Source organism: Lissotriton helveticus, chromosome 3_1, assembly GCF_964261635.1.
Source record: "Lissotriton helveticus chromosome 3_1, aLisHel1.1, whole genome shotgun sequence".
Lineage (NCBI taxonomy): Eukaryota > Metazoa > Chordata > Amphibia > Caudata > Salamandridae > Lissotriton > Lissotriton helveticus.
The window spans coordinates 756,111,610-756,132,802 of record NC_136061.1 but is presented as its reverse complement, the minus strand read 5'-3'; the positions used below and the strand labels follow the sequence as shown (position 1 = coordinate 756,132,802).

General features: G+C 40.3%; 1 protein-coding gene across 2 annotated transcripts in view; it reads right to left on the bottom strand.

The window, feature by feature from the left end:
* LYVE1 (lymphatic vessel endothelial hyaluronan receptor 1) overlaps window positions 1-10,258 on the bottom strand; it is a 141,377-nt gene extending 131,119 nt beyond the window's left edge. Inside the window, exon 1 of one of the 2 annotated variants that reach the window (XM_078680947.1) lies at window positions 9,943-10,258. In XM_078680947.1, the coding sequence (XP_078537073.1) occupies window positions 9,943-10,024 (82 nt within the window). In that variant the 5' untranslated portion in view covers window positions 10,025-10,258. Of the gene's footprint in view, window positions 1-1,299; window positions 1,812-9,942 lie in introns of those variants that run through there. The other variant, XM_078680948.1, reaches the window with a different exon arrangement.
* Window positions 10,259-21,193: the final 10,935 nt, after the last annotated feature.

Sequence of the window (21,193 nt, the reverse complement as noted above, 5' to 3'; positions counted from 1 at the left end):
GAATGATTTGCGTATGTCTGGGTCTAAACTGAAGTAATATGGTGTGCAAAATAACAATGGAATGGGATGCTCCCTAGTAATTACCAGTGGCTGAGATTAATTCAAGCTTTCCATCCATCACTTTTTTGTGTACTTCAGTGCAACTGATCAATCAGAAGGGATATATTTACAGTGAAATACCACAAAGTGCTAAGATGTCCCATTGTACAAATCAGTCCCCACTCACTTTCTTGTTATTGCTACAACCCATGTACTGCCGTACAACATGTATAGTTCTTACAGCCTTTGAAGAGTAGCATGTTGTTTGTGTCTATCTTCCACGGACAGCAATACAGCCAGTGGGCCTATGCCTGTTTCTCTTCCAGTTCGTCTACAATGTCTGATGTGTATTACCTGGTTTGCATGTGTGTCTCTACACATGCAGGTTTAGGTTAGGTAGGGCTGATTCATGGTGCCTTGGTTCTTTCAATGAGGTAATGGTGTACATATACTTGCCTTCAGTCTGTCACTCAGGGCCTTATTTAGGCTTTGGGGGAGGGGTACTCCAACAAAATGAAACAGAGGAGAGGAGAGGAGTTAGCCTAACGGCTAAGGCGCTCGACCTCGGACCTGGCGATCTGGGTTCCAGTCTCGGTAACGACGCCAACACCTCCTGTGATTCTGGGCAAATCGCTTAATCTCCCCGTGCCTAAAAATGAAAGTGTGTGTCCTCATGTAAAACGTAACTTGTGCTATGTAAAGCGCTCTGTTACCTGATTCGGTTCGGGTCTAGTTCGCGCTATATAAAACTCTACAAAAAAAAAAAAAGATATACCGTCTGCCATATTACAAGTATCTTATCCCATAACGCACTTGTATTACGATGAGCAGGACATCCATAGCCGCAGTCCCTGAAAGTAACAGCGGTGGGGCGGTGGACTGTGAGGGGGGGGATTTCGAGGGATGATGCTGAGGGTAAATTAATTATTTCTTTAATTTTCCCTTGGTGTCGTCCTTTGAAATCCCCCCCCAAGCCGGCCCACCACTGTTACTTGCACGGACCGTGGCTGGACATCCACCACGTTTGTTATAGAGTATCCCACCTGATAAACTCTCAATAAGGCCCTAGTTGTTACCGGGAAAACATGTTTAATTTTTTATCCTAGTTTACGATCTATTAGGCTGGGATGAATATGTGGTGTTCTGTGTTCTTTAATGGAATCTGGAACACCCTATGAGTGGTCCAGATTCCACAGAGCTCAGGCCTGTTAACAGCTTATTCTGTTACTTCCCACTTATTTAATAAATAAGTGAACTTACCTTTGAATCCTGTCATCATTTGGATGGAGACATTATACAGGCGACGATGGAAACGTAACCTTCAAGATTCAGGCCTGAAGCCCTGCATCGTATGCAGACCAAGAGATGGTTGACTTGTCACCGCAACCATTTCGGCTGACATCCTAGCCGAGTACTGCTTTCCTGATTCCTGTGCCTTTGCTGAAAGTCCAGAATTTTTCGCTCGTTCTGGTGAGACCGTATCAAATTTTATGCTAAATTGTACTTTGGCTGTGTGGTGAGACCCAACCCGCGCTCTGGAATTCTCTGCTCACGCTCTGTCTCTGCTCACGAGCGTTCATTACGCTGTTCACGCATGCCCCTGAATTTCGTCATCGGAGCTGTCTCATTGTAATGCCTGACGAGCGTTTCCAGGCAACGCTTCGCTGTCTATGACGTTTCGTGCTGAGAGCAACTCATTCCACGTTGCTTAGCGCTGCCGTCTCAAGCGCTGTTGCCTGGCACCAGATTGCTGTTTATTCTCCTGATTGTGGCTGGAAATCAACACGAGTGTTATTATTAATGGTTGCAGCTTCAATTTTGAGTGGATTTATCGTCAATCTTCGCTGATAGACACAGCACTTGGACATTTTATTGTGTGTCATCAATATTTAACGCTGACACACACAGCATTAACATATAGCATTTTTGGTGGTTTATTTTTCATTGATTTATTTATTTTTACAACATCATGATACGTTTAGACAGATGGAAACGTTCAATGCTCCTCCTCCTTCACCAGGGGAACCTCCATTGGAATAGAAACAACTGAAAGAGGGTTTGAAGCTTATTTGGAAGCTATGGGAGGTGATGACTACACCTATAAACGCAAGTTAGCTATTTTAAAACATTCTTTAGGAGCTGAAGGAAGACAAGTATTAAGTCATCTACCTCCAATACCTACAGACAATTCCACTGATGAAGATGTTGATGTGTATGAAAATGCTATTAAACAACTTGACAAACAATATATTAAGAAAATGAACGAAGTTGTGGCTCGATATAAATTCTTGGGTAGACAGCAACTAGCAAATTAACCCATTGATACGTTTGTCAAAGATTTAAGAATTTTGGCTGCAACATGCAATTATCAAAATTTTCTTGATCAAATGCTAAGAGATCAGATGGTACACAACGTTGCAGATGCCAAATTACAAGAGAAGTTACTATCTGCACAAGATTTAATTTTGTCAAAAGCACTTGATATTGCCCATCGTTTCGAAGACATGAAGTTGGGTATGAAGGAGCTGTCAGAAAAAATAAATCTTTCGTATGAAATTCACATTGTTAAGAAAAAAATCGTTGAAGACAAACCTACCACTTCTGGTATAAATCCAGAAAGAAGAGAGTTTGTTTGTTATAAGTGTGGATTTCCAGGACATTTGGCTTCTGATAAACGTTGTCCAGCGATAAGTCAAGTATGTAGATATTGCAAATCTAAAGGATGCCAGGATGTGCAGAAATAGAAATAAATTTAGGAATAAAAATATAGGATTTAATTATTCAAAGTCAGAAAGTGTTAAGGAAATTACCAGTGACATTGATGAATCTGAATATTTGTTATCTGTATATGAAATTGATGAAACTAACAAAGATGCACCATTTTGTACGTTACAAATTGGTAACAAAAATATAAAAGTCATGGCCAACTCTGGTGCAAGACATACTTTAATTGGTGATGAGTGGTTAAAAGTATTTCCTGACATATCTTTGATTCCACCTGACATCAAATTAGTAGGGTATGGCAAGAAACCAATTGATGTTTTAGGTTATTTCACTTCTGATTTGAGCTTTAAAGGTAAAACTATATCGGCCAAGGTTTATCTAGCCAAAGAGGGATCCTGCCTTTTGGGTAAGGTTTATCTAGCCAAAGAGGGATCCTGCCTTTTGGGTTGACCACAATAGTGAGATTTAATGATCACTTTGGATCCCAATCACCCCGATCAAGTATTGGGCTATTCTGATTTGATTGCTCAGGTCACTAATGACGTCAAAAATGATTGGGAGGAATTATTATTGAAAAAATGTGTTCACAAGATTATATTAAAACACAATGCCATACCTAAAGTTCATAAAGTCAGGAACATACCATTGTTATTAAGAGATGCTGTTAAAAAAGAATTGGAAAGACTTTGTCAATTGGATGTTATAGAGGAGATTGAATCTTCCGAATGGCTTTCACCAGCAGTAGTAGTGCATAAACCTAATAGCGAGGTTAGATTATGTGTGGATATGAGAGATCTGAATTCCAATGTTTGGGTTAACAGACATCCCCTACCCAATATTGGAGAGATGTTTGCTAGACTTAAGGATGCTGCCATATTTTCCACGTTAGATTTATCTAATGCGTACCATCAGATTGCATTACATGGGGACAGCAAGCATCTTACATCTTCTATCACATCTAAAGGTGCTTTTAGATATAAAAAGATGCCTTTTGGGCTAGTTTCAGCTTCCTCGGTATTTCAGAGGGTAATGCACAAATTGTTCAAAGATGTGGATAATGTTTTGTATTTTCAAGACGACATCTTAGTTTTTCGGAAGGATGTGAAAGAACACACAGAAATTTTAGACAAAGTTTTGTCTATTTTACAGGACAATGGCTTAACTTTAGCTAAGGAAAAATGTAAGTTTGGAATGGCTTCTGTTGACTATTTAGGCCATTCAATTAGTAAGAATGGTATTTCCTCTAAATGGAATCTAGTGAAAGCAATTGAAGATGCCCCAGATTCACAAAACAAAGATCAGCTGAGGTCATTTTTAGGCTTAGCTGAATACTATGCCAAATTTATTTCATCGTTTACAGACAAAACAATGCATATGAGAACTTTAATGAAAAAACATCAGATGTTTACCTGGGATTTAAATTGTAAAAAATAATTTGATTCTCTTAAAAAATGTATAGCTTCAGCCTTATCTCCATTTGACACATCTTGTAAATCTGTTATCATTTCTGATGCAAGTAACGTGGGTATTGGGGCAGTGCTTATGCAGAATCAAAAAGGTCATCTTGTAACCATTGCATTTGCTTCAAGACCTCTAAGAGGTGCAGAAGATAAGTATTTCGCTCTTGAAAAAGAAACACTTGCTTGTTGGTGGGGTATTGAGTATTTTCGTAAATATATGTATGGTACAGAATTCAGTGTCAGAACAGATCACCGTCCATTAGTGGATTTGTTTACGACTAAAGGATGTGGAAAGGCAACGGATAGAATTGCTAGATGGCAATATAAGGTACAAGATTTCCATTTTAAAGTGGAATACATTCCAGGAATAAAAAATTTATTAGCTGACTGTTTGTCAAGGTTACCGATTAAAGATGACAATGTTGTCATTGATGATACTGATTATGAAAAGGTTATATCTATAAGTGAAATTTCTAACAGGTGTATAAAGGAAGACCAATGGAGAACTGCTTGTGAAAGTGATGAAGATTTTAAGAAAGTTATATCTTTTGTCAAGTCTAAATGGCCCAAGAAAGCTGATGTGTCTGAAAGTTTGTTACCTTTTCTTCATAATTGCACAAAAATTTTCCATTCAAAATGACATCCTGATGAGGGGTTTACAATTAGTTGTACATCAAGATTTTAGGGAAATTGTTTTAGATATGGCCCATGAAGGACATCCGGGCATGTCTAGTATGAAGAGAAGAATTAGGAGTGAATTTTGGTGGCATGCTATTGATAGATGCATTGAAAGGAAAGTTAGATCTTGTATTGAATGCAGCATCAGTGACACATCGCAGAAAACCTTGATTTATCATCATGCTCCCATTTCAAGACCTACAAAGGTGTGGGAATGTTTGTCATTGGATATTGCTGGACCTATGAGCTTTGGTCACAACCCAGTTTATGCTATAATTTTAATCGATCAACTCTCTCAATGGCCAGAAGTTAAATTTGTTTCTCAGGTTACTTCAAAAGTTGTCATTCAGTTTTTGAATGATGTTTTTGAGAAGGAAGGTTTTCCTGTATCAATTCAAACTGACAATGGAGTACAGTTTGTTTCTGTGGAAAAGAAGTCTTTCCTTGAAAATCATGGCATTGTACATAAACGTTCTTCTCTATACTACCCCCAGAGTAATGGAATTGTAGAACATTGGATAAGAGTTTTGAAAGGAGGTTTGCAACTTGCCTTAAGCAATGGTAAGAATTGCTATGATGCTGTGAATACATTATTATGGAATTACAGGAATACTCCTAGAAGTGAAATAGATTTATCACCTTTTGAAAACATGAGAGGTAGGAAGAGTTTGTGCAATTTAAGTCAACAATGGATGAGAGATTTAGTGGTCAAAGGCAGTGAAGTTAACAAAATGAAGACTAAACAGTCACAGGCTCTGGATGATGATTCTAACAAGTCTTTTTCATGTCCCATAAATGTTGGTGATTGGGTACGGGTAAAATAGGGCAGATTTGTCAGAGCTGGTGAATCTCGTTTTTCTGATCCTATGAAAGTGGTCAGAGTTGGCAGACAAGTTGTGGAGTTAACTGATGATAATGTTTGGAGTTTTTCAAAAGTTGTGAAAGTTTCCAATGGGAATAATAATCGAGACTCTTCATTTCACACCAAAGATAAATTACATAAAAATTTGAATTGGAGAAAGAGTCGTCAATATTCTTCCAATGTTGGGAGAAGCCAAGTGAATACGAGACAAATACATGCACCAACATGGTGTAAAGATTATGTCATGAGTAAATAACTTCATATGTTACAGTGTATAACTTTGTCTTTTTGAAGTTTTATTTATTTTCTCTGACATTCTAATGTTATTTAATCTTAGTTTATCTAGAAGAGTTTTCATTATTTTAACATTTTGTTTGTATTAGTTCTGTTAATGTTTTCTTCAAAGAAGGGAGATGTGTGGTGTTCTGTGTTCTTTAATGGAATCTGGAACACGCTGTGAGTGGTCCAGATTCCACAGAGAGACAGTTAGCTCAGGCCAACAGCTTATTTTGTTACTTCCCACTTATTTAATAAATAAGTGAACTTACCTTTGAATCTGTTCATCCTTTGGATGGAGACATTATAGAATAGTCAATGTAAAAAGCAAGGCTGCTGCTTTGGTTTTTGTAGCCACAATTGTGGCACACTTATGTATAAAGCTAGAGTTAATAGACTGACACTCTGATTGACTTTTATCACCTTGTGTCACATGGGAAAGGCCAGCTGCCTGAGGTTAATAAATCCTACAGGGGTGGACTCCCTTTGAAGAAATATCTGGCTCTTTAGTGGTAACTTTCATCTGATGTGTTTTACTGTTTTATAAGACTATAATATCCTGCCTATTTGTGTAAATATTATATGCTTTTTCCCTACTTATCTTAGTGTATATGTGCAGTGCTCGATTTTTTTAGTTATAATTGCAGATGCCTGAAGCTCTACTCAGAAGCTCGCAGCCCGTGCAATTAAATGCAGCACACTGAGTACCAAGATTGTGTAGTCTTAAATCGACCTCACACCTCCTTAGTTCATTCTCCTTCATTTGGACTCAGGGGCAAATTTATGAGCCCTTTTGCGTCACTCTTGCACCAGGCAACATCCATGGATTTTGAACATTCCCAGATTTACCAAAGGTGTTGGACCTGGGAATATGCAAAACACCTATGCCTTCCCACGTGGTGTGAAATGAAGATAAATATGTTTATTTCCCCTCTTATTTTTCTTTCCATTCTGCAGCACACATAGAAAGAGGAAAAAGCCTTAGGGGATTGTTTTTGTGCCGGAAGGTCCCCCTTCCTGCACAAAAACAATCCTCCTTATAACACAGGCACCCTTGCACCATGGTGCAAGGGTGCCTGTGTTTGCGCTAGGCAGTCAAAAAGGTAAGGCACAGAGGAAAAGGCAGGAATGTCCCATATTGACTTAAATACGGCTCATTCCTGCCCTTTCTTTGTCACGCAATGCAGCACAGGAAGGCGAATTGCTGCGCTGCGTGACTTGACCATACATATGGCCTTCAGTTTGGAAAATACTGAGCTGCCAGATTACTTAGACTACTACGGTGCCTGTGAAACTCTTCACCATCATTTCCGAGGTACATCGATTGCACTGTAATTTAGTACCACCATTAACACTGCCTGACATGGCTAAAGAAAGGCATGTCAATGAATTTCCTGATGTAAAAATTACAATTTGCATTGATTGTTCAGATAAAAGGTTGGTGGAAACTTTTGAGCAAAATTGCATAGTCACCTATGCATTCTAGGTGATCCCTAAATTGGCGCAGGTAAATTATATAGATTTATCGCCTGTCTGTACAGTACTGCATTAAGGATAAGTACTGAATGGGAAACAGCACTCAAAACTGTAATGGCTGTACTAAATCACCTTACCTATCCAGTAAAGGATGAAACATATCCGAAACGATTCAATTTATGAAACTATGGGGCATATTTGCAATAAACTGGTGGAGCGCGGAGTAGCTCTAGAATTGCTAACGGCGCACTCCGTCAGTTTAAAAACGCAGGGATGCACCGTATTGACAAGAATGTGGCTCACCCCTGCGTTTCCCCTAGATCTGGCACTAAATCTATCTGCCTAGCACTAGCGATGCAATGAATGATTGTTCATGTGCAGCAAGGTGTCCCTTACTACACATAAACAATCACTAATGGCGATTTTTAACTTCTATGTGTGCTGCTTTGTGCCACACACTTGGAAGTTACAACTCGTCATTATCTAATGAATGTTTGTGTGCAGGAAGGGACACCTTCCTGCACATGAACAATCACTTATGGAGTTTTGCTCTTTCTTTGTGTGCCACAGAATGCAGCACACATAAAAATAGCAAAAGCTAAAAGAAATTAATAATCTATCCTTGTCTGGCCATGTTAAGACCAGGTTTTCCCATGTCTTAGTTTTGGCGCTGCCCCATATTTACGCCACCCTTGTAAATAGGAGGCAGCGTCAAAAGCAATGGGTGTCGCGGCAGAATGCCCACCGCAATACCCATGCAATGGGCTGCATGAAAAGAGGCCTTATTTACAAGGTGGCGTTAAGCCAAGTTAAGTGATTTAATGCTGCCTTGTAAATAAGGGAAGGGCTTATCGCTACCAGAATGCCTTCAAAAGTGACGTTCTGGTGGCAATAATACCTTGCTATTATGCCCCTATGACTTAGGGAAGAACTGGTCCCTTTAAAACAATGTATGTGCCAAACATATTCCACATATCTAAAAATACGATTCTCCCATTCATAACCTATTATCGCTTCCTGAATTGCTAAAATCCTATGGATGTTTAGGCATGCAGGACGTATTTCGTGAACAGGTTTAATGATTCCTCTAAGAGGTTCAGGCTACTGGTATCATTTCACTCTGGTAATTTAGATCTGACATCCTGTTAGTTGCTCTATACACGGTAGTAAGTCTGGTAGGTCTGCCATCTGGCCCATACTTTTATTGCCCACAATTTCACTATATAAAGACCAATAGATGGGAAATATGTCACAGTTCCCTGTAAAATAAGAGTTTCCTTCACAAAATGACAGACCCCAAACTACATTGCAGAATTTTACCATCGTCAGGACCACTAAGTTTATGCAATAATGTCATCTAAAGCAGCAAGATTGTCTCCACTATGCGGCAAAATGTGTGTCACCTTCTCTAGCAGTATTACTTTCATCCATTTCAGCTAGAAATAGCAGTTTTGTGAAATCTGCATATTATGCACAATATGTGGCAAACGTATGTGGCATATGTACATCCAAAATTACGTGATAAAAAGCATTCAGTCACAGAATTGCATGAAACCATTGGCCCTTACCAATGTTCATTGTTTTATTAACAATGTATTCGTGAATGGAAAATCTAAACATTTCCATTGTAATCAGTGCCTATTGTCGGCTGCAGTTGGTAAAAAAAATGCATTTTCAAGTTACGTACCCCAAAATAAACATGTAATATACAATATACATATTGGGTAATAAGCACAATATATGCCCCATATATTACTATCTCAGGGTTCTGGTAACATTTGCACACCACTCTGCTTTCAGGGTCGTGGTTTAAGAATGATGTCACCAGAACACCCTTATGGCAAATTACCAATATTATACAGGTACTGATATCTATCTATCTATCTATCTATCTATCTATCTATCTATCTATCTATCTATCTATCTATCTATCTATCTATCTATCTATCTGTCTATCTATCTTCATGTTTTTTAACTAACATGAAATGCTTGTCTTTGTTATTTTTTTTAACTAATATGAAATGCCTCTAACATTATACCAACCGTCACAAACAAGCATCAGCTGGAATTACATTTTAAATGTGAAGGTATTTTATTTGAGTTAAAATTAAAAACAAACAAACAAAATTAGTAAAAACAAAAAAGCACACTTGTGTAAATTACATGAAAAGGAGCATTGCATCAAGCCAGATATCACCATTGTCCATTAGTTAAAGAATTTACCACTTTAAACCTCTGGGTGATTTTTAGAGACTTTCACACCACCCTTTGAAATCAATTTTCTAGTTAAAAAAACATTCATTGAATGATACATTTGGAAATCATTAATGCTCCCACGTAAACATTTCAACCAATTATCTGCTCAGTAAATACAAATCTTCAAACGTCATTAGAAATCTTCTCTCTAGACTAGAGTAAGTCACCTACCTACAGTACTGAAAGAACTTTGCACTGCAATGACAATCCCAACGGAAATAAACGACAGGACTGGCCCGAGCGGCGACGCCATTCTGCTCGGTTGACACCAGCAAAGAGGGTCTCGTTGCCTTTGTCCTGGGTGGTAAAAATGAAGTTGGCAGCCCTCCGCGTTGGTGCTGCTCTGATATGTACAGTGGCGTCCGTGAAGGAACCGACTGCACGCGACACTACTTCCTGACGGGCAGAGTGAGGTCTGCTGCTCAGTTCACGAATCCTCCCTCGCCCTGCAGAGTGCAGGTCACTGTGTGGAAATGAATGGTGTGTCAAAGGCCTCTGTTTTTTCCCTCCTTTTCATGGATGTCTGTCAGGAAAATCTAAGTAATGCTGACTCCAGCCGTGCAGGGCTGGGGAAGAGAGATAACAGCGTGGAACTACTTAGCCCAAACAAACGGGGCTGCTGTTTTTTCTTTGAGTTGTACTTTCTTATTTCTATTCTCACTCTTCATAAGTCAAAATAAGGTAAATACTGAGCAGTAACAAAAGGGCAAGAAAGCAGAGCTGTTACTAAAAAAACTGTGTTTATGCCGAAATCATTATTTAACATGTGGGCACCTAAAAAGGAACTATACAACAGAAGAAAGCAAATCAAAAAATATGTTGACAGTATTATAACCTCCACCAGGGATTTGAGAAACATTTTTTTGTCATTGGAGGGAGAAAACAGAGGCCTTTGACACGCCATTAATTTCCACCCAATGACTATTCTATAATTTCTCCATCCAAAGAATGACAGGATTCAAAGGTAAGTTCACTTATTTATTAAATAAGTGGGAAGTAACAGAATAAACTGTTAACAGGCCTGAGCTAACTGTCCCTCTGTGGAATTTGGACAACTCACAGCTTGTTCCAGATTCCATTAAAGAACACAGAACATTCTGGTAGTGATAAGCCCTTCCCTTATTTACAAGGCGGCATTAAATCACTTAACTTGGCTTAACGCCACCTTGTAAATAAGGCCTCTTTTCATGCAGCCCATTGCATGGGCGTTGCGGTGGGGATTCTGCCGCGACACCCATTGCTTTTGACGCTGCCTCCTATTTACAAGAGTGGCGTAAATATGGGGCAGTGCCAAAACTAAGACATGGGAAAACCTGGTCTTAACATGGCCAGACAAGGATAGATTATTCATTTCTTTTAGCTTTTGCTGTTTTAATGTGTGCTGTATTCTGTGGCACACAGAGAAAGAGCACAACTCCATTAGTGATTGTTCATGTGCAGGAAGGTGTCCCTTCCTGCTCACAAACATTCATTAGATAATGACGAGTTGTAACTTCCAAGTGTGCTGAACAAAGCAGCACACATAGAAGTTAAAAATCGCCATTAGTGATTGTTTATGTGTAGTAAGGGACACCTTCCTGCACATGAACAATCATTCCTTGCATCGCTGGTGCTAGGCAGATAGATTTAGTGCCGGATCTAGGGGAAACGCAGGGGTGAGCCACATTCTTTTCAAAACGGTGCATCCCTGCGTTTTTAAACTGACGGAGTGCGCCGTTAGCAATTCTAGAGCTACTCCGCGCTCCACCAGTTTATTGCAAATATGCCCCATAGTTTCATAAATTGAATCGTTTCGGATACTTTTCATACTTTACTGGATAGATAAGGTGATTTAGTACAGCCATTACAGTTTTGAGTGCTGTTATCCTTAAAGCAGTACTGTACAGATAGGCGATAAATCTATATAATTTACCTGCACCAATTTAGGGATTACATAGAATGCATAGGTGACTATGCAATTTTGCTCAAAAGTTTCCACCAACCTTTTATCTGAACAATCAATGCAAATTGTAATTTTTACATCAGGAAATTCATTGACATGCCTTTCTTTAGCCATGTCAGGCAGTGTTAATGGTGGTACTAAATTCCAGTGCAATCGATGTACCTCGGAAATGATGGTGAAGAGTTTCGCAGGCACCGTAGTAGTCTAAGTAATCTGGCAGCTCAGTATTTTCCAAACTGAAGGCCATATGTATGGCCAAGTCACGCAGCGCAGCAAGTCGCCTTCCTGTGCTGCATTGCGTGACAAGGAAAGGGCAGGAATAAGCCGTATTTAAGTCAATATGGGACATTCCTACCTTTTCCCCTGTGCCTTTCCTTTTTGACTGCCTAGCGCAAACACAGGCACCCTTGCACCCTTGCACCATGGTGCAAGGGTTATAAGGAGGATTGTTTTTGTGCAGGAAGAGGGACCTTCCGGCACAAAAACAATCCCCTAAGGCTTTTTCCTCTTTCTATGTGTGCTGCAGAATGGAAAGAAAAATAAGAGGAGAAATAAACATATTTATCTTCATTTTACACCACGTGGGAAGGCATAGGTGTTTTGCATATTCCCAGGTCCAACACCTTTGGTAAATCTGGGAATGTTCAAAATCCATGGATGTTGCCTGGTGCAAGAGTGACGCAAAAGGGCTCATAAATTTGCCCCTGAGTCCAAATGAAGGAGAATGAACTAAGGAGGTGTGAGGTCGATTTAAGACTACACAATCTTGGTACTCAGTGTGCTGCATTTAATTGCACGGGCTGCGGGATTCTGAGTAGAGCTTCAGGCATTGGCAATTATAACTAAAAAAATCGAGCACTGCACATATACACTAAGATAAGTAGGGAAAAAGCATAAAATATTTACATAAATAGGCAGGATATTATAGTCTTATAAAACAGTAAAACACATCAGATGATATTTACCACTAAAGAGCCAGATATTTCTTCAAAGGGAGCCCATCCCTGTAGGATTTATCAACCTCAGGCAGCTGGCCTTTCCCATGTGACACAAGGTGATAAAAGTCAATCAGAGTGTCAGTCTATTAACTCTAGCTTTATACATAAGTGTGCCACAATTGTGGCCACAAAAACCAAAGCAGCAGCCTTGCTATTTACATTGACTACATTGACTATTCATAACCTCATTTTTACCACCCAGGACAAAGGCAACAAGACCCTCTCTGCTGGTGTCAACCAAGCAGAATGGCATCGCCGCTCGGGCCAGTCCTGTCGTTTATTTCCGTTGGGATTGTCATTGCAGTGCAAAGTTCTTTCAGTACTGTAGGTAGGTGACTTACTCTAGTCTAGAGAGAAGATTTCTAGTGATGTTTGAAGATTTGTATTTACTGAGCAGATAATTGGTTGAAATGTTTACGTGGGAGCATTAAGGATTTCCAAATGTATCATTCAATGAATGGTTTTTTTTATCTAGAGAATTGATTTCAAAGGGTGGGGTGAACGTCTCTAAAAATCACCCAGAGGTTTAAAGTGGTAAATTCTTTAACTAATGGACAATTGTGATATCTGGCTTGATGCAATGCTCCTTTTTATGTAATTTACACAAGTGTGCTTTTTTGTTTTTACTAATTTTGTTTGTTTGTTTTTAATTTTAACTCAAATAAAATACCTTCACATTTAAAATTTAATTACAGCTGATGCTTGTTTGTGACGGTTGGTATAATGTTAGAGGCATTTCATATTAGTTAAAAAAATAACAAAGACAAGCATTTCATATTAGTTAAAAAAACATGAAGATAGATAGATAGATAGATAGATAGATAGATAGATAGATAGATAGATAGATAGATAGATAGATAGATAGATAGATAGATCGATAGATCGATAGATAGATAGATATCAGTACCTGTATAATATTGGTAATTTGCCATAAGGGTGTTCTGGTGACATCATTCTTAAACCACGACCCTGAAAGCAGAGTGGTGTGCAAATGTTACCAGAACCCTGAGATAGTAATATATGGGCCATGTATTGTGCTCATTACCCAATACGTATATTGTATATTACATGTTTATTTTGGGGTACGTAACTTGAAAAGGCATTTTTTACCAACTGCAGCTGACAATGGGCACTGATTACAATTGAAATGTTTAGATTTTCCATTCACGAATACATTGTTAATAAAACAATGAACATTGGTAAGGGCCAATGGTTTCATGCAATTCTGTGACTGAATGCTTTTTACAATGTACAATTGCCACATACGTTTGCCACATATTGTGCATAATATGCAGATCTCACAAAACTGCTATTTCTAGCTGAAAGGGTCCATATAAATAGCTGTAGAGTCCATATTTTTAGCTATTTCTAGAGCCTTGTCTAAGGTTAAATCTTGTGTCGTTAACAACTTTTCCTGAATCTTTTTGCTATTAGTTTTTCTCAACTAATTGATCTCTCAACATTTCATCATGAAGTGGAATCTAATACTCTTAAATCACTTATAAATGTATCAATAGGTTCAGCAGGTAACTGTTTTCTCATATAAAATTTGCATCTCTCTATAATAATGTTACGTTTCTTTTTAAATCTGGTGTTTAACATTTTTATGGCAGAAGAATATTCATCAATAGCATCACCTTCAAAACTTTTCTTCCTTCAGTGCCAAAAGAATGACGCAGTAAAGCAATTTTAATTTTTGTAAAAACTTCAGTTTTAATGGCTTCTAAGTAAGCCTCGAAACCTTCAAACCATAAGTCCCACTCTACACCAGGTTCACCAGGAATGGAAAGAAAAGGAGAAGGTGGTAGTACAGATTGTTGCATGATGCCAATTGAATATGCAAAACTATTAGCAAAATTACAAATACAATAAAGCACAATAATAAAATAGTCACAAGTGTGCAAATTATGCTAATTAAATTAAAGCTGTGCACATCGGCGAAATATGAATCCTGTGAATAATGTAAAATATCACAATGACATTTATTTGAATCTGTGCGAGTCAGAGATGAGAAAATCACTGTACGCACGCTGTAGAAATTTTGTACAGGAAACAGTGCACATCAGCTTTGAAAATATGAGTTGCATTTAATGTAGAACTTCAGAAGAAATGTGCTGGAAGCTGTGCAAATCAGCGATTGATAAATGGCTGCACACACGGTGCCTGAATCATAACACAATGTGTATGAGCAGCTGAGACGAAGCAAAGTCTCTTTAGCGTAGCGTAAAACCGGACTGATAAAGTGCAGCGTGAAGTCAAGAAGCAGAATTCACAGAATTCACCAGAGTTGCTACGTGACGAACGTCGGAATGATGTGGAGCAACACAAACGGGAACGCGCAAGAGTCTTCAGAGGCCGTAATCAGAGCTCGAGCGGTCGGGGTCAGGAAATTAGGCAAAGTCCCAAAATATAGGAAAATCCTACCAGACCACGCTCAGCCTCAAAAGAATGCTCCTTCAACGATTGTGAACAGACCTTCAGAAGAACTACCAGGCAGCAGGAAACGACAAACAGGGAAAAAGAAAAATTCTCCTTAGCCACCAGGATGCCCCCAGCCGGTCCAGGGTTCAAGTCCCGTTGTCGCCAATGAAAAGATGAAGGAACTCCAATTCTGGTAAGATTAATTTTCTTTAATGAAGAAGAGGAAGTCCAGGAACATGACCGGCCAGGGCAACAGCAAGATACAACTGCCGTCCTGACCATTCCACATGCCACCATTCTAGACTAGAACAGTAATGGTGGCATGTGCGCTACTTCAAAGAATAACAACAGTTAAAGGCAAAGAGGCATTATAAATACATACAAGACCTAACACTTAGGGGCCCATTAGGATGGCGGACGGACTTTGCCCGCCCGCCATCCTCGTGCAAAACGGGACCACCCGCCATAGGAGTGGCAGGCCCGCCTTGAGCATTAGGATGCGCCCGCCATACAGGCGGCCGCACCCTGTATTTTTACCATTGCGGCAGGCGGTGCAGAAAGCGCCACCCGCCGCAATGCTAAAAATGCACGTTGTGGATTTCAAAGCACAACATGACAGGCACCACGCGGTGCCTGCCATGTAGCATTTTGAAATGCGGGGGGTACCATAGGTACCCCCCATGTGCAGCCGCCACTGCCCGAACTCCTAGGGGGGCCGCAACAGGCCCCCGCAGGGAGTCTCCGCATGCCTTTCCATGGCGGCATTGCCGCCACGGAAAAGCATGTCAGGAAGGGCATCCTAATATGGCTGGCGGTGTCTGATAGACACCGCCACCATATTATTTCTTTTCCGCCCCGGCCGCAAGGCGACCGGGGCGGAAAAGCCACAGACGGTCTTTCCGTCCGCTGAGGTCCCCCCCGCCATCCTAATATGGCGGGGGTCTTTAGTGCAACGATGTCGGGCGGATTGCCCCTGCCAGGCTGGCGGTGGCTACCGCCAGCCTGGCGGGGGCAATCCGCCCGACATCGTAATGGGCCCCTTAGTGTACATGCTGAGGTTTCCCATATATAGGGGAGTTCTTTCACGCCCCGTCACTCTGCAACAACACTGCTCTATTAAACTATATCGTGCATGCCACAGTACTTCGCTGGAACTCTCCTGCACCTTGGATGTTACTGCCTTTGGTCTAATTTTGGTACCTACACCCATAGTCTTGCTTACTGCTAGTGCTCTAACTTTGAACCCAATGCTTTTCTGTAGCCTATTTTTAAGTGGTAGTTATGCTTTAAAGTATGCTCTATGCTCCATTTCATGAAGTCCAAAGGAGTCCTGAGCTTCCTAATGGGACTCGAATTTTGTTAGTTAACAGTGAAAAACGAGTGCATTTTCTCTTAACATTACCGTGGTAACTGATGACATTTGTCTTGCATGTGTTTACTATGGCGTGCAGGACTTACCACCTCTGATGTATTTAGCCTCTTTTCCATGACGGACAACCCAAGCGAAGGAATCACAGGTAGCCAGCACAGCTTCTGGATTTTTAATTTTGATGTTTCCTTCCTCAAGGACTTTTGCACTTTTCTCTTGAGACCTTGGTATGCCTGCAGAACTTGGTATACCTACAGCACTTGATAGCCCACAGAACTTGGTATACCTACAGCACTTGGTACGCCTGCAGAACTTGGTACGCCCACAGAACTTGGTATGCCTGCAGAGAGCTGATTGTTTGAGTTTCTGTCACTGGTGTTCCATTGCTGCCTGTGTGTAAAAGCCCTTAAAAACTCAAGTTGCTGGAGGGAAAGGAATTAGCATCAGCCATGGCCCGTGGAGGGAGTTCCGGTGGGGCAGAAAGGCGGGGCCTTTTTATTAATTTATTAATAAATAAAATTAATTTTGTAGCGCGCCCTGCATCGCAAAATGCGATGCAGCACGCGCTATGAAATTCGTTTTATTAATTAAATTGTTTACTTACCTGCAATTATCCATATTTCGTTTTTTAGCACCCTCCCCCGCCCCGCCTTTCTGCCCCACCGGAACTCCCTCTACGGGCCACGGCTGATTTGCATTTAATGCTCACTGTGGTTAAAGGAGAAACCCTTTGTTGTTTTATTTTGTGATATTACTCTTCACTGATTTGTGCTTAATAAACAGGCTCAGACCTCAAAGTCAGGTGTGAGGGGATTCTACGTTGACAAGATGCTTTGTGTTGTTTCCTTTTGCTCTACTTTAGTGTAACTTCTTCGTATTCTTGGGTTGAGCACCAAGCTTTGTATTATGTTATCCCCATATCCTGCTGTGTGTCAGAATATAATGGAAAAATATCACTCTGTAAAAATATTGTAACCTAAATATTGAGGACCGCAATAACATGAAGGTAAGTAAATTATAGGTAAGTGTAGATAAGCATATGCCTGCAAATATTTTCCTGCACAACATTTTCGTACATATAGGCTACAGTACAATATTTGTCAGTGATATTATGGAGACCTGCCAAATCACAGGCTGCCAGTGGCAGAGAAGGTGAGCTGGACCCCCTTACACTGAGTGAATTTTCAGCTCTTCTTTGGAGGCTTTAGACAGCCGATGTCCATTAAGGGATGTAAATACACCCCAGGGCATTGTGGCCTTCTCAGCAAGCTTTTGTTCTTTGGAAACTGAAGGCCAGTGGGAGGGGGGGTGTCAGGCAGAAGTGCCTCAGAGGGAGTACTCAGCATGAGGCTCTTCCTCCTGTAATGCCCACCCCTTCCTCACACTGTGAAATTATTTTTAAAGTTGGCAGGTCTGATTCTGGTAATATACCACTGTCCTAGTTGGATGTTTTAGTTAGTGATAAATACTTCCACAGACTGATCATGCTTTGCTTGTAAAACTATCTAGATTTACTGTACAGCTTTGAGAGGGTCTAATGACATTGTTCACTATCTATCTTTCCATTATTTTTCATTTAATACAGGCTCCTGCCCCTTGACTCAATTGCCCATGTGAATTCATATCCACTTGTGTCATATGGCATCATTTCTTGAAGCATCTATTGAAATTCGCACACATTTTTACATCATAAAGATACTACCAGTGTTTACTTAACAAGTCCGGTCCACAGTTATGTTGTGCAGCAAAACCTTGAAGCCATTATCCTCTTGTGTCTTTTAACTTACACATTACCCTTTGAAGACTAGATTAAATTTGATAAAGTTGAATTCACTAAATGCTGTACAGAACTAATGCAATGAACATTAGTGTAAACATTTGCTGTGCCATAGCGCAGAATGTCTGACAGGAGTGGCCAGGAAGGTGTGCAGCTATTTGTTGTGTAAATGGTCACATTTGGTCCCTAGCCCACTGTGGATTCTGCAGCTTACACAAGTGCCACTAGATACTCCAGCCTTTGGTTATAGACATTAGGTAAAACTACACCCCAAACACCAATGTACCCCAAATCAGACTCTTCCTGCAAGGAGAAGAGCAGGGGCCCACCATCAACACACACACAAAGTAACTCCCCCACCACTGTAGGAATTGTAGTGATGAGCCTATGTTATAGACAACCAATAGAGTGGTAGCCAATGTATGTTACTTGAACAGGAAGCAATGAATCCATACTTCCCTTGTGATCTGGACTATGCTGGTATCTTCAAACGTTACAAATCTGCATTAGACCCGGCTATTAGGTCTTCACTAAGACCAAAGGGTCATGGTGCTCTTCCTGCAACGCATATGCGCACACATAGTGCAAATTTGAAACTGCACAAATATGTGGTTCTACTATACAATATGTATCCTGGGTCTCTGTACATTTGCAAGATTATTATACAATCTTTATGACTCTGTTGTTTTCTTGCTTTTCTGAGTTTGGCTAACTGCCAACTCTTCATTTGAGAAATCCATATGTGCACCTAGAATTGGGTGACTTTTGGAAAAATAGTCCTATAAAATTTATGTATGCTTGTATTTATTTTTCTTTTAAGATCACAAAATTAGCCAGTGGGTCAGCATAGAGATTTACAAATAACAAGAGCAAAAACGTAACAGTATCAAATGTAGCGAAAGCTTAAAGTGTAAGAAAAGAGACACTGTTTCTGGGAAAGGTAATCTGTAAAGGGGAGTCGTCGAGTCTTTTCTGAATGCTAAAAGATTTGGATTTCGTTTGATGTGGTTTGGGGTAGCATCTCACTGTCTAGGGGAATGCTTGTTTTAGGGTTTTGATTCATTTCATATTTCAAATCACAGAATGGATTTCATTAAAAAAGAAAACAAATTTGAAAAAAGTATTTTTTCTGCCACACAAATGTGTTATAGTTTTGGCAAAGGCAGATGTTTAGGTTTTGCCTGAGACAGTGCATGTGCTGTTGCTTGAGACAATCTTTTGTTAGTTAAACATTTTTTAATGGTTTTGCGCCTTCCCACTACTTGCAATTGGTTGACTTCATTGTCAACTTTTTTCTTGCTTTTCATTGGTGAGAGTGTGTTAGCGTGTGTTGGCTCTCAGTTTGTCTCAGTTTATTTTTTCCCTGGAGCATGTACCAAGTACTGATTGATTTATTTATTAGTGTTCTTCCGTGCTGCTTGCGCTGGAATTGTGGTCCTTTTTTTGTTTTACTTACAAGACAGCCTAATTTTTTTTGTGCTTGCCAGAGAACTTGATTATGGGTTGGTAAGAACTTTGTAGCATCAGCTTTACCTCCTTCTACCTCTGCCCACCTTGAACCCTAAAATCACCTAACCTACCTTTACCTCTATACATCCCTGAACCATAGATTTACTCTTACCGCCCTTTACCTGTACCCACCCTAAACACTAAGGGGCATATCTACAAGCCCCTATCACCACAGGAACATCACTTTTAGTGACAGACGTGTGGCGATAAACCCTTTGCCTTACTTACAAGGTGGTGTTAAGCCACTTAACATGGCTTAACACCACCTTGTAAATAAGCGTAAAAGGGGGCCTTATCGCGAAAGGGGCATGCAATGGGTGTTGTGGTGAGCGTTGTGCAGCAACACCCATTGATGTTGACGCTGTATCCTATTTACAAGGGTGGCATACATTGGAGGAAGTGCCAAAATTAAGACCATGGAAAACCTGGTCTTACCATGGCAAAATGAGGAGAAATGCTTTATTTCTCCTAGTTTTTGCTGTTTCCATGTGTGCGGCATTGTGCAGCCCACATAGAAACAGCAGATTGCCATGAATTATTGTTTTGTGCAGGAAGATGTCCTTTCCTGCACATAAACAATCATCTAAAAAATTACGATTTGCAACTTCTATGTGTGCAGCGCAATGCAGCACATTTAGACGTTACAAATTCTGGATTGTTTTTTATGCGCAGGAAGAGACACCTTCCTGCACACAAACAATAATTCCCTCAATGCATGCACCCTTGCACTATGGCAAAAGGGTGCCTGAGTTGGCACTAGGCAGCTGAATTTAGCGCCAGTGCACTTAGAAACGCAGGAGTGCACCATATTATTGTAAATACGGTGCTTCCCTGTGTTTTGAAAGTGACGGAGTGCAGCATTAGCAATTTAGGAGCTCAGCCACGCTCCGCCACTTTCTTATACATATGACCCTAAATTCACCCATATCTCCCTTTACTTCTATCCCGAACCATAAAATCACTTGTACCTCCCTTTACCTCTATCCACCCCTAAACACTAAAATCAGCCTTATCTCTCTTTACCTCAACCCACCACAAAACTCTAAAACCACCCTTCACCTTGCTTTACCACTACCCAGCCCTGAAACTTCAAATCATCCTTACCTCTCTTTACCTCTACCCATCCATACACCCTGAAATCATCCTTACTGTACTTTACCTCTACCCACACCTGAACCTTAAAATCACTCATCTCTTTTTACTAGTACTTCATGGTAAAGATACCAATAAATACTGCAATCTACGGGCCCAACACTGATGACCCGGACTTCTTTGCCAAGATATGGCATCTAATTACAAATATTGGTCTACGGACAATACTATGGGGCAGTGACTTTAATGTCCCACTAGATGACTCACTTGACAGGTCCGGCAGCTCTCATCATCCTCACCCCCAAGCGGCCAAA